A 14,754-nucleotide genomic window follows, 5' to 3' on the forward strand; every position below is an offset into this window, starting at 1 on the left:
AAAAGCAGAACAACGATTACCTGTAATGGGCTCGAGTCGCAAGGAGGTTGATTTGTCTTGAACCCCGGTCTCATTGCTTTCATCCTATTGATTTGAGACACTGCTTCTTGGCTGACGATCTACAGTCGCGGTTTGCAATAGATTTGCCGTACAGGAAAGCTGTTTTGCTTTGTTGAACTTGAAGGACATGATTGCGAGTGAGGGACATATTGCGCTTCTTGATATGATTCATGAATCTTTGGCATGGGCTGTTGCTCAATTGACTCAAGTTCACTACAAGCAGGACGTGTTGGATTGAGAAGAGACAACGACTGAAGGATTCATAACCACAGGAAAGAAGAAAAACATCAAGAGATCACGTTGATTGGCAAACTTAGAGGGCATCGCAACAAGGCATCTATCCAGGCCAAATGAATGACCCCACTGTCTGATGAATAGCACAGAGATCGCGGGATGCACAATGTGAGTGTATGATGAACAAGCAAGCGAGTTCTATGAGTGCGATCGTAAGGGACATTGGTGCGTAAATAAATAGACCTTTGATTTGTATGTAGACCAGCAGCAGCCACCGGCTGTCATACAGAAAGGTTTTGCCAAGCTGATGTTTTGCCACTTTCCATCAAGCAATTTCCTCTGTATCAAAACAGCACTGAGGGAGTGTTAGAATGACCAACTTCGAGTCAAACTGAGAAGTCTGCAGGCTTAATCGACAGGATTCGTGGTCAGCACCAAGTTTTGGGTGGATTGATATGGCCCTGAGGACATTCACAAGTTAGTTTTGTTCACTTGCTCTGACCCGGATGCATTCGCGCTGTCCACATTGGTAGGTTTGACATCAGTTTTCTGATGCCGATGACATGGTTTTCATCAAATTTCGAACTCGATCAGAACTGCCTGGATTTTGATGCGTAAGAATTTCATGAAAACTTCATCATCCGCATCAGTAAACTGATGTTAAACTTGCGGATGTTAACTGCCGTATTGGCGCAGTGAGATGTGAGGGGCCCTCCAACATAGTCTGAACTGTTTTCGAAGACACGCAAACCAAGCAGCGAGAGGTGCTGGAGATGATGAGGTTGCACAGTTTGCAGTAAGTCGCTCCCCAAAGCTGAATGCAGCCCGACGGATATGTAGCCGTATGGAGATCACAGTCGAATCGGCTGAAGGTTTTCGTGGATGTATGCTCGCCACGACGCCTGGATCAACCCGCTTCGGAGCGATGCATGAAGATGGATGGATGGATGTTGGACCAGCGAAGCGCTCAAGCAAGCTCGGATGTGGATATCTACCACGATAATTGTGTTGAGGATCCCAGAGGCAGAAGAAGAGCAGATCGACATCAGTCAGCCTCAGTCAGCTGCACAGCAAACCTCCCAGCGGAGACATGTTTTTTTTTCACGCGCATACATTTTCATTTCTGACGTCAATGCGGATATCCCAACATCTATTTCTTGGGAAGTGGGAAGGGCCTCTCAGTCTCAAACTCCCACTTCCAAATCATACCAACACAACACGCAGGCAAAGAACGAACGATGACCCGGATCCTCGAACGACTGGCATTCTGGCGCAAGAAACAACCCAAGAACGAACTCGCCAGGCACACCAACAACTCCGCATCACGACCCATCCCCCCACTCCCACCAGCAGACACCCATGGGCAGCAGCAGCAAGTCGCCACCTCCTTCCTGGTCCCCGACCTCGATGATATCAGGCCATTCGTCACCAGCACCAGCAATCCGATCTCCATGAGAGACTTGCTCAACGCCATCTCCGCCAGCAACCCACTCACACAGATACTCCCAGCCAGCCAGCCAGCACTGCCATCCTCATCGTCCTCTGACCAGCTCAACGTACAGCTCAAGCGGGACCTCTACAACCAACTCAGCCTCAAATCAAAACGCAAACGAGACGACGATCAGCTCTCTTCCATCCAATCAGACTCCTTCTCATCCTGGAACTCGTCCATCCGTGCTCACAACCACCAAGGTACCATCTGTCGGGCAACCCACATCGCACTTGGATCCTCAGATACCCCGCCCCAGTTCAAGAAACCCAAACTGGTCACCATCAGCTCAAACGAAGACATCGAACATCTCGCCAGCCAACTCGCCTCATCACCCCCCTCCATTCGCCCTACATCTGCACCCCAACCCATCCTTGGTCTTCCCTCCCACATCTGGTACCAGATCTTTCTCTACACCCAACTCGCCACCATCCAGGCCCTCATTCCCGATCACCCAGCCTCATCATCAACCCAAGAATCAAGCAACCAACTCCATCCGACCCACCAAACTGCTCTCCAGCCACCTCAGGCTCGCCCTCGAGGCCCAGAAGAACCGACACGCATTGATCGGCCTCTGTAAAACCCTCAGCCCGATCGCCCGCAAGGCAGCCTGGTCCACCCTCCTCCTGGGCACCCCCGGCATGGTCGACCGGATCGCCCAGCGCTTTGAGGCCGACAGTCACCTGGCCACTCACGTCCAGACCTGCATCGTCGTCCTGCTGCCCCCATCCCGCATGAACACCGCTCCCCAGCTCGACTCCCCTCGCGGCTCGACGGCTGCCAGGAATGAGAGGGCTATCCCCAGACCCTCTCCTCTGACGCCCAAGCAACCCAGCAGATCATCCCATCCGGCAGTCCGCAAAATCCAGAACCAGCCCGTCCAAAACCACACCCCTCCTAGTAGTCGTCAGTCGTTACCCCTCGCTAGACAGGCCCTGAACAGCTCTCGATCGGCACAAAGCGCCAAAGTAGGCGGGCCGCCCATGTCGGGCCACAGAATAAACGGGCGGGTCGGGCCGGGTCAATTTGTGTCAAATTGCCGCCCGCCCCTGAACCCGTTTAGCTCGCGGGCAGCCCGTCGGCGACCCGCGAGCTGATTAGCCTGCGGGTAGCCCATGGGCAGCCTGGGGCTCGCAGCCGAATAAACAACGAACTAAAATATTGAAGGATTAATATCAATGCCAATATCCCCGGTGTTGGCATGTGCCCTTTCCACAGGCCCCAAAAGATGTGAAAGTCTAATTGTGGATACCGGAGGGGGCTACAGGGTCAAAAACTCAGCCCTTCATGGCTGACCCCTGACTGGGGAGCTGCTGGCAGCAGTGGGCAGATATGTTACAGTATGTTTTGGGGGCAATGTTGGATACTGTAACTGTTAATAGTTATCCATATCTGCCCTCCTGGATAACCTACAGTTTTTTTAGTGTATTGTACTGTAATGTAACCTACAGGTGCAATATTTTTTTGTGGCCCTGTTAACGTAACTGTTCTGTGAATGAGGTGCAGTTAATTTAATTTTGAGGTGTCATAAATATATCCACAACTTCAAAAAAACCTATGTAATAAATATGTTGGGGCAAGCATACCCAAATAGGGGACACTGCAAGAAAAATTCTAGAAACTGCTTGCAGTTGAGATGCAAGAGCTCAAGGCAAGCTGTGCCTCATGCAAGAATCAAGCACTGGTTGATTACATGCACATTGCATAATTTATGCAAGAGTGAGTCTAAGCTCCAAAAAACTGAGTACAGGCTCCAAAATACTGAGTTGATACCTGTGCAAATTCCCCTTTCATGTGCACATACCCCTTTGTATGCATTCAACCCTTTCATAATGTGTCCATACCCCTTTCATGTGTGTGTATCCCTTTTGCATTCACAATGTTTACATACCCCTTTCATCATGCGTTGTAAGACTCAAAAGTGGTTGTGAAACCCTTTTGCTGAATGGAGAAGGGTATGAAGGAGGTGCAAACTCTGCCCTTCTATACTATCAGTCAACAAGACCCACCAAGCTATGCTTGGCAAGTTTTTAATCAAGTGATAGGGTAGGTTAGTTCAAGATGACTTTTGTTTGATTGACAATGTATAGAGCTGATGATTTATATATGGATTGTTTATGATTGGTAAGGGTGACTGTTGTGGTGACTGTGATTTGGTGAGTGATGAACTGCAGATCCCACCACTGGGGATGGAGAGAGCTCCTTTCATAGACAAAAGTGGAGCCCCGGAGGGGCTTGTGGGTTAGGGTTTTGACTAATCTAGACAACAGGGTGAGGGATTTTAGCTGGCGGGAGTAGATGCACATGATGTCATAATATGACAGGAGTACATAAAACAATGCCTGAAGAATGCAGTAGGCCACATGAAGGCTGTGTAAAGTGACAGTAGACTGCATAAGTTGACAGGTGGATGCAAGGGGTGTATAAATGAAGTCTGAGGCTGCAGAGTCAGTGTGGGATGATGTCATAATATGGAAATAGAAGAGTACTTGATACTATGTAATGACTGTATTCTGATGGGGAGATGTATGTTTGTATCCTGTGATGTGTATAAGCATAATGCTGTGATCCTTGATTCAAGGCTTGTGACAGGTTGGTGACTGGGTATGTTGCATGTGTGATGGGTGTCTAGTGGTCCAAAGAGGTGTAGGTTCCAATCCAGAGGGGCTCCAGTGGTGACTAGGGGTAACATTGGCTGTAGAATCCATTTCTGAGGTCCATTTGGTGGTATCTTGAGGCCTAGTATGAGTAAATTGTAGCATAGAAAAAACTTTTTATTTTTCCACTTTTCTGTCTACCACAGCGTTCATGAACCTTTCATGTTTACATGTCCTGTTTGAGTTTTTTACATCCCTTTCAATACCCCTTTCAATTTCATCATTCAGGTTTACATATCCCTTTCATGTTCAAATACCCCTTACTGCACATACTTCTTTCATACATACAAACCCCTTTCATGCATACATACCCATTTCATCATGTGTAAATATCCCTTTTATGTTTTCATACACCTTCTCACATTCCCCTTTCATGCTTACATATTCATTTCTTATGTACATATCCCTTTCATGCGTACACACCCTTTTTATGTTATTATGGCTGGATTCAATGGCAAATGGAGTGTTTAATAAAATTAAATAAAATAAAAGGGTGCTCAGGGGGATTCTCATTTTCAAGGTTGAACATTTGCCTCAGCTTACTGCATGATCACTACAGAATGCTCAGCATTGGGATGCTGAACAAGGTATACACTCAAGGTGCACCAGCACAGAATTTGGATGCTTGACTCCAGCTTGAGCTGAGGCTTGATTCAAGCTTGCTGCATCTCAACTGCAAGCAGTTTCTAGAGTTTTTCTTGAAGTGGGACCAGCTACCACCTCCTGGGGTGGGAGTTGGATGCACATTGCACAGCATATACAAAGCTGGAAGGCACCTAATCAACCATCAACTAGACTAAGTCATGTTTTTTGAGGTTTGGATAACAGCCCACTATTAATGTGATGATACTTGTTATTGTAACTGAAACTGTGTCATCCAATTATGCAAATTGGATAATGTTACCGGTAACTTGTTGAGGTTGTCACTTGTCAGTTTCCTTTTTTTCATCTGCTTCTCACATGTCTCTCACATTTCACATCCATGTGACTGCTTGTATGTAGAATACCTGAGGAAGCAGTTGTGGAAGGACCTTGCATCATCCTTTCACAAACCTCAACCATCACTCACATCCTGTGCCTGCTGTCCTCAGGTATAGTAGTCTTTTCTTTCTCTTTTTCTCTCTGTTCCTTCTCCTTTGATGCCACTCTGATCTGCAATCCACATCATCCTTCCAAGAACCTTGACCATCACTCAAATCCTGTTCCCGCTCTCCTCAGTATTTTGCCCGCTCAGACTCATCATATCTCAGCCACCAGTTATTGGTAACTGGGCAATAATTTAACTGTAAAGGTTATTTTACAGGCAGAGTCATCCAAATTGAAAACATATCTGCCCACCACTTCTGCCAGTACGGAGCTCCTATGGTGTCAGACCATAGGCAGCGGGGTGAGGGGAAAGTTCTATGAAGCTGCCCTTGTGGCGGTCCATACAATATCAAGCGGAAAATGATCAAGAACAATGATAGCGGGGTTGAGGGGTGGATTTTTTTAGAGACAGAGGGAATGGATACCCTTGGCAGAGGTATAGGAGTTACATTCAGCAGAAATAGGTCCAACAAACGGTGTTGGAGCGGTGGAGAAGGGATGTACAAGGTTCAAAACTATGAAGATTGTGGAGTTGGGGTTCAAGGACACGGAAAAGAATCAGGGAAATGGCTCAAAGAACTCTGGTGGAACTCAGAAAGAATCAGGATCAGGATCAAGAATGATCAAAAGGTGATGGTATCCTCCTTGGATCAGGATGGAAATTGCATGGGGGACTTGTCCAAGCTCAGCAGAGCTTGAACTATATTCTTGGCTGAGTGGTGTGCGACTGACTCTTGTGTCCAACACATATCCGCTTCTAAGACAACAACAAGCATCAGAAAACAACCAGAAAAACCAACAAAACTCCGCAAACAAACAACAACCAGAGAAAGGAACTCCCAAAGCGGAGGTAGTCCAAATGACAAGGACAGAAGAAAGCAAGAGAGGGGTAAAAGAAAGGGAATAGAAAATGTAACTGGAGGAAAAAGAATTGAAACAATGTAATGAAGCTGAATCCTGAATTGGTGGAAGTAGGGGCAGAGTTGGAGATCACAATCCTGAAACGTCTTGGGTGTGGTCCGCTAGTCCTTTGCCAAATCCTCCATTTATCCGTGTGTACCAAATTGACCACCACATAAGGCCAACCAGGGATTTGCTGGATGGGCTACCCAAACCCGCCTGGCTTCAGTTGTGGGTTTGTCAGGTTGAGCCAGCTTCAAAAATTTCCACAAAAATCCAATGTGAACACGGCTGGGTTCAGGCAGCTCACTGGCCTATCTACCACCCCCTTCCTTCCCTCCACATGCGTCTCTGTTTCCACCTGATCCTGCAGATCCAACACTTTCCCGCACTAGTTTGTCAGCTCTGCCCAATTTCCTACATTTCATTGTCCCAGACTCCGCTCATCTCCAATGCTTGACCTCCCACTCCCTCTGTCTAGCCCCCATCAGTCAGTCTCTTGCCTCTGCCCCAGCTCCACCCTCTGGTGAAACCCACTTTGGCTGCCTTGGTTCACCTGCTGACACGCTGCTGCTACCACTCCATGAGTTTAGTACGCCATAGTCCAGCCCTGTCTTTCTGCTCCGGTCCAAATATCCAATCCAAGATCCGCAATCCGCAATCTGCCCAATGTGAGAATAAAGGCTGGTATGTCAGTAGAAATGTCCGCTAACTGCCCTCTTCAAGAATATATGTGTCCGGGCTGTGTGATTATTGGTGACTTGGCTCCGCACTGCTACTATCTGCTAGCCTTCAGCACTCCTCTCTGAGCCTGATCTATAGTGTAACAATCCGCAAGTGAATAAAGCTCCGCACTCTGCAAGCACAGAATCCGCAAGTAACTCCATGAGTAAAGATAAGGTCACATATAACTCCCCTAACACTCTAGTATGTCCATAAGTGTAAGTAAAATAATGAGTAATCCATCTGATGATAGAAATAGATAGGATAAGGAAAAGAGAAGAGAAACCGTGAGCCTCCACCCCCATCCTTCCCTCAACGCGCATCACCGTTCCCACCCAATTCTGCAGATCCAACACTTTCCCGCACTATTCCTTCAGCTCCGCCTGCTTTCCACACATCATTGTCCCAGACTCTGCTCCTCTCCAACGCTTGACCTCCCACTGCCCTCTGTCTAGCCCCCGCCAGTCAGTCTCTCGCCACTGCCTCCGCCCCAGCTCCACCTGCTTCAGCTGACGCGCTGCTGCCACCAGTCCATGTGTGTAGTCCGCCGCAGTCCAGCCCTGTCTTTCCACTCCAATCCAAATACCCGATCCGCAATCTGTGCATTCCATCCGCAGGCAACTTTCCGTAAGCTTTCTTAGCATGCTTTTCTGACATCATCCTCAGTGCTTATGTCACCAGAATGCGCTCTGCCTGAGCCACTCTGTGCATTCCTGACCGCGCTATCTCCAAGTGGACATTCTACCACGCATGCCCATATAAATCACCACACCAATCTGTGCATTCCGTCTGCGCGCAACTTTCCATAAGCTTTCTGACTTCATCTTCAGTGCTTATGTCAACGGAATGCACTCTGCACTCAGCCACTCTGTGAATTCCCGCCCGCGCTATCTCTGAGTGGACATTGTACCACGCCTGCCCATATAAATCACCACAACGGATAGTTTAGCGTAGCAGCCCACCATTGCAAATGGCCAAGAAAATCAGCTTCAAGCACATCTTTCAGCATATTTCTTACCCACAACGTCTGTTGCATGGCAACCCCAAGGGCCATATTTTCAGTGTTGCAGCAAGCTTAAGCAGCCTCTCTGCGGGTGTTGCGGGGGCAAAACTCTTGTAGAGAGGCTTATGCGCAAAGTTGGGTCGCGGGGCTGGCAGCATTGCCAAATTACTCAAATTACCTCTTTAAAATGGATATAAAAAAATCAACACCCTCAGTTGACAATTCCAATACATAGAATTCTTTTTTTGTCTTGATGCACATTTTTTGTGCTATGTAGCTTTCTTATAGGTTGACAACCTGATTTTCTATTGACAAAAGAAAACTGCCTCCAAACCCTCTTTTTTTCCATTGCAATGTCCAATTGGAATTTGTGCCATTGGACCGTGAAAGTATACTTCTTTTCACATGAGGGCCCAGGACATTCTGTAAGTCTCTTGTTAAGCTCTCCTTGGCGCGGTCTTGCAGAGTTGTTGGTCACAATCCATGAGGGGGAACTCAGAAAATCAACAACAGACAGACACTACCGACATGCCAAGAGTACCAATCAAAGTACCAAAGGGGGCATCATCAAGCTCTCCATTGAGTTCTTCATCAAATTCTTCATTGAGTTCTCCCTCAAGATCATCAAGTGCAACTCCTATGTCCCCTAAAAGTCTAGCCAAGAAACTGTTCAAAAATCAAGCTGTCCAAGACAGCAGGATCAAGTTGATACAGAAAATACTTGAGATGGATGAAAGCTCTCTACGTGAACATATCATCAAAGATTCTGAGTTGTTTTTCAATCAAACACCAACAGTTTTACAGGTCAATGCTGTCCTGAATCTTGTAAATAAAAGAAATACTTTTGTTTTATCAGGCACTGGTTCCGGCAAGACTCGGATAGCAGAGATGCATCATCACTTATTTTCCCCCTCAACAAGGAAGGCAACTATCCTGGTTTCGAATCCGCTTGATTCACTCGGAGAGAATCAAGTATGTAAATTTATTATTACATGATTCCTATAAATATTGACAAATGTATACATCCAGGTGGCGGAGAAAGAAAAAGACGGAATGACTGCGATAAATTTGACAAAGATGACCTTCACAAAGAAGGTGGCCGACAAGATAATCAAAGGGGATTATGGATTTGTTTATTTGGTAAGAGTTGTGGTGTGGGAATCAGTTCATGAGCATCGCACCAACCATGTTTGTTTGCTTTAGAGTCACAAAGTTTTCCTCAACAATGGTCTCTTCAACTACGTTTTCTACAAGAAGCAGTTTCAAGATCGGTTGGCGTTGGTTGTTGTCGATGAGGCACACATGATTTATCTATGGGGCCTTGTTGCCAAGGGCAAGGCGAAACGGAGCTCGTCCCACACACAAACACAGGACCTTGGAATCTTCAGACCGTCGTACGGCAATTTGGGAGCTAGGCTGATGGCAACCTATGGAGTTCCAGTCCTACTTCAATCAGCTACATGTCGGCCAATCGCTATCAAGAGGATCATGAAGAGCTTGAAAATAACTCACGAAAACGTGAATTTTGTTTGAGGGGAATTGACATGTCCCAAGATTTGAATCATCTGAGTGCCAATGAAGTGTTCTTTGGCATCAAGAAACAATCTACTTAATTTTTGGAAGAAAAGAAGAAGTCAGTGATCAAGACATTCCTCCTACTCTGATCTACTCTGGCACCCGAAATGGCACCTTGAAGGTTATGAGGGTTGTCAACAAGGCCCAAGGAACTTCTGGGTTTGAATACAAACCACACAGCTCCATCATTTGTCAATAGCATGCGGCTAGCGGCGAGAAGAAAAAAGAAGAAGCAGTCAAACTCTTCAATACTGGGCAGTTTCCTTGTATGTCTTGTACAATGGCACTTGGACTTGGCCAGAACTGGAAGCGTGTGCGTCGGGTTATCCACATGGGGCGAGGAGATCCATCTACTATCAGTCAGATGATTGGCCATGCTGGTCGAGATGGAAGGCCTGGTCTTGCTATTCTTTTTATGGAGTCCCATCGCAAGTTCGGAAAGAACAATGTCAAAGATTTTACCGGGGAGGACAACCAAGAGGATGACTGTTGGATTGATGCGCTGGCTGTAACTCCGATTTGCCTGCGAATAGCAATCTCAGTTGATAACATATAAGACTTCTCTATGCGTATTGAGCTCTAGTTTTTGAAGAAAAAAATACTGATTTTTTATTTTTCAACAGAAATGGATACATACCACTTTCCTTGGAAGATCCAAGCTACCTAGCCAAAAAACAACGCGAGGAAGTAAAGAAATTCCCACCATGCGGGTGTTCTAAATGTTTGCCGGACGAGGCGGATATCTTGGTCAGTAACTGGAAGCGGATGACAGTTGATAACTGGGACGATGCCCTAGAAAACACACTTGGAACATTTGAAAAAACAACAGTCAGCTTACCAACTAAGAAATCTCGAAAACCACCACAAAAGAAGGGAGAAAGGAGCCCTTTGTATTCTGACTTGAAAGTAGATTTTGTCCAGAAGTTTAATGACTATTTTGAAGAAAACCTCGGCAACTGTCCTTCATTTACCGCGGACCGTATTTTTGGAGAGCGTCACGCAGAAAGGATTGTAGACAGCTTGGACAACATCAAAATGATTACCGATCTCTCAGAAGTCCTTGGCGGAGAGAACCTCGATGGGTTGTTGGAATTGTTGCATGGAATAATTGTTGAATTTCGAGCAGGTGCCAACTTCCAGAACTATTTGAAAGAACAAGCGCAATACAACGATAACATCAAGAGTGACATGGGAAGTTTGAATAGAGAGATCGCAGCTCGGGCCACAGAGCAGTTAAATTTACAAACAGAGGCTGCTGAGAGGGTGAATCAAAAGAGAAAAGAGGAGGAGGTTGTGAGGAAGAAGAAAAAATCAGAAGAGGATCAGCAATGTCTAGATATTTTAAAGAGAGCAGCCTATGAACCATCAGAAGAAAACAAGCGCGCCAGAATTGAATGTCTGAACAAACCATCATAAAGAAATGGACCAGATGGAATCAATACTCAAAGCTTGAGCGAACCCCCCGCACTTGAACCTTTGCTTGAATCTCCAGCGTCGTCAATGTCATTGGCAACTTCTCCAATATCCAAAGCCTCCTGACCCTCCTTCCAAATTGGTACCGCTGGTGGACACATTCAAATCCACATTTTCTGGTTGTGTTCAGAACCTATTTGAATTTTTTCCACACCTTTCATGTAATAATTTGGGATGCTGGCTGGGACATATTGCCCAGCCTGGGGAGAAAGCGTGCAACTATCGCTGTTTTGTGTCATTTGAAGGCAGCTGTTGAGAGATCTTAGGGTTATTACGTTCTTGTGGGATTGATGATAGTTGACCAGTCCAATTTCTTCTTTCAAATCGTGTATCAGGTTCTGTAACTAGAATCAAACAATAAAAATGGAATTTGAAATTATAAGAATCCAAATACATCTCAATTAGAAGGAATCTTACCATACCAATGACACATTAGGTGAATAAATATCCTTGAGCCGATCAATTTCAGTCCCCTTCCCAGTGTGATTGAATATATACTTCAGCCAAAAGTTTTGGGATTCTAAAAATAAATCCTTTGCCACAAAGTGTTTACGCCTTCCGCTTGGAGCAATGAAAAGAGAATGTTTTATTGCCTTACTCAAAGCAGGCGGCAAAACCTTCTCCAAAAGAACAACCATTTGCGGTAGATGTATTGCATAGTTCTTGAGTTTCTTCATTGACTGCAACATCACAGACCAGCGCTTCCACATGTACATGACCCTACCTATGTTGTAAGACTCAAAAGTGGTTGTGAAACCCTTTTGCTGAATGGAGAAGGGGATGATGGAGGTGCAAACTGTAAGAATTGAGACAACTAAGAGGTTTCATTTCTAGTTAGAACTAAGCGCAATGAGAAATATATACATGAAAGAGGCATTGCGCCAGTAATGAAACAGAGTAAATTGAGTCTAGAGAGTGAAATAATATTCACCTAAGAGCAGGCAAAGTTACCGTGCTTCTGAGCTGAATGGAATGTATAGAGAAAGAAAGCAGAATGCCTGAGGAAGATCTGAGGAGGAAGGGATCGGCACGAGACAGAAGAATTGCGGATTCTGTGGCATGCGTTAAGTCAGCATGTGTCTTGCCTGTCGTGCAACCGATTTTAAAGGAAAAGTACCTCTGTTTGTCTGCACACTTGTCCTGACGGTTATCCGTTATTGAGACAATGACGTGGAAGTCCTGTTAAGGCTAAAAGGGGCAACGCCTATGTCAGCTACACTGTTCTACCAATGATTTTGGTGAGAGCACATAGTCTAAGTAGCTTACTCGTTGTTCGGTGAACTGATACAAGTGTATAGGTTGGAAGGGCTGTTGGTGATTCTATGATGTAACGAGCTATTGGGATTTGAGCGATGATTAGTCTGATGCCTCAGCTCCCAGCTCGAACAGGTCTCTTAAATACTCACAGGGTCGATTCTTCGATACCTGAGGCTGCCCTGATGTTGCTATGTTCTGAGCCCGATGTCTGCGCCCTCGGGGTCTTGTCGCTCGTTTTATCTGCTGTAGCGGAGGTGAGACGACTATGTCAATAGACTGTGGCTTGTGTCTAGAGGGATGAAACAAGTGCTTACGTTGCAGTGCATTGAAGCTTGTATCTCCCCTACGCCTCTTGGCGCTTTGCGCAGCGGAATCTGTATTCCAACAGGCTGGGTTGCTTTGAGCAGGTGTGCTCAAGGCAGAGGAAGGAGCTGCAGTTACCCCAATGGCTTGAAGGGATCTTTTGATTGTGCATCTTCCTGTTGGCTTGGTCAGGAAATCTGCGAAGTTGTTGATCGTTTGAATGTAGTGAAGAGCAATGAGCTTTGAAGTAACAAGCTCACGGACGAAGTGAAGGCGGATGTCCATGTGCTTGGTACGGAATCCGTTCTGAGAGATTTCACTCCTAGCGAGATCAATCGCGCCTTGATTCTCAACACCTACGAATATTTGATGAGGTGTGTATTCAAGGTTTATTTCCTTGATGAGGTTTGCTAGCCATGCGATTTCGCGGCCTAGGTCTGACAGAGCTTTGTATTCTGCTTCTGTCGATGAGAGTGAGACGGTCGATTGTCTTGATGCCTTCCAAGAGATGAGTTGCGACCTTGTTAGGACCGCATATCCTGTGGCCGATCTTCTTGTGTCTGGGCAGTTGCCCCAATCCGAGTCTACATGGGCTCTAATTTCGAGGCTGGGTGATTTGGTGAAGACAAGCCCCACATGTTTCGTGCCGAGAAGGTAGCGAAACACCTGTTGTGCAGCATAGAAGTGTTGAATGCCCGGTTTTTCGAGGTGCTGAGACAGAACGCTGACTGCGTAGGAGATATCTGGGCGCGTGAGAACACTCAAATAATTGAGGGAACCAATTAGCGCACGATAGTTCACGTTGAGCCTTGACAGTTCTTCAATTTCTTCAGCTGTCGCCGCCTTGAGATGGCTTCTTGGATTCATAGGACACGATGCCGGTGTCGCCGAATCGAAACCAAATTCTGAAAGCTTTCTTTCAATGTACTGAGTTTGATGTACATGAAGGTGATCCTCAGATCGGTCGATGTTCATTCCAAGAAGAAATGATGCTTCACCGAGGTACTTGATGTCAAATTCACGTTCCATTTCATTTTTGAATACTACCGGATTGCTGCTGATTATGACAATGTCATCGACGTGGCAGTACAGCCACGTTGGTGTACCGGAGGTGCGGAAGAAGACACAGGGATCTGCTACTGATGCTGAGAAGCCGATTGTCTTGAGATAGTCGCTTAGCCTCTTGTACCAGACTAACGAGGCCTGCTTGAGGCCGTAAATTGCCTTTTTTAGCTCGAATACGGTACCGTTCGGGCAGTTGTAGCCTTGGGGGGGGGTTAACGTGACTGTGTCTTCAAGTGGGCATGTGAGGAATGCACTCCTCACATCTAGTTGATGGATCATTAAGCCGTTGTTGACTGCGAAAGATAGTAAGAGGCGGAGCGAAGCGGGCTTTCCCGTTGGGGCATACTTTAACTCAAAGTTGACTCCGAAAATTTGTCGGAAGCCTTGGGCGCAAATTCTTGCCTTGTACTCGACGATCTGATTTTCGGGTCCGAGCTTCTTGCGATAAGCCCAAGTGGAGGCAATCGGATTGTCGGTCGGTCTTCTTTTTCTTTCTATCCAGACTTGGTGTTTTCTCATGTTGTTAATCTCCTATCCATTGCTGCTTGTCTTGACACTTCATGGCGTGGTGATGGGATTTCGGATCGGTTGAGATGGCTACGTAGCATACTGGTTTGCGGGCCCGTTTCCCTTCAATTATGTTGTCTTGCGTGACTGAGCTGACGATGTTTTCTGCTGGCGTGAAGTCTTTAACATATATCCAGCGCTTTCCAGCTTCCGGGCTGATTGGGTGCGAGTCCACTGGCGATTTGTTGAAGTCTTCATATTCTTCGCCCGGTGGTTGTGGGTCGTCTTGATCAATGCTCGAAGATTCTTCAAATGGGAGTATAGGTTCTGAGTTGAAGATAGGAAGGGATGATTCAGGATTCTCCTGAGCATCGTGGCTCCTGTGCACCGCTCGACAGACTTGGAATGTGTTTTCTTCGAAT

The 14,754-nt window shown here is 46.3% G+C and overlaps 1 protein-coding gene across 1 annotated transcript; it reads left to right on the plus strand.

Annotated features, from left to right (window-relative positions):
- Positions 1 to 1,532: 1,532 nt before the first annotated feature.
- PtA15_14A105 (uncharacterized protein) lies at positions 1,533 to 5,279 on the plus strand (the record flags this gene model as incomplete). The annotated part of the gene is made up of 4 exons (XM_053162787.1): positions 1,533 to 1,772; positions 1,857 to 2,179; positions 2,220 to 2,689; positions 5,269 to 5,279. The coding sequence occupies 4 exons, from the start codon at positions 1,533 to 1,535 to the stop codon at positions 5,277 to 5,279; spliced, it is 1,044 nt and encodes a 347-aa protein (XP_053026778.1).
- Between the last annotated feature and the right edge of the window lie 9,475 nt (positions 5,280 to 14,754).

Source organism: Puccinia triticina, chromosome 14A (assembly GCF_026914185.1).
Source record: "Puccinia triticina chromosome 14A, complete sequence".
Lineage (NCBI taxonomy): Eukaryota > Fungi > Basidiomycota > Pucciniomycetes > Pucciniales > Pucciniaceae > Puccinia > Puccinia triticina.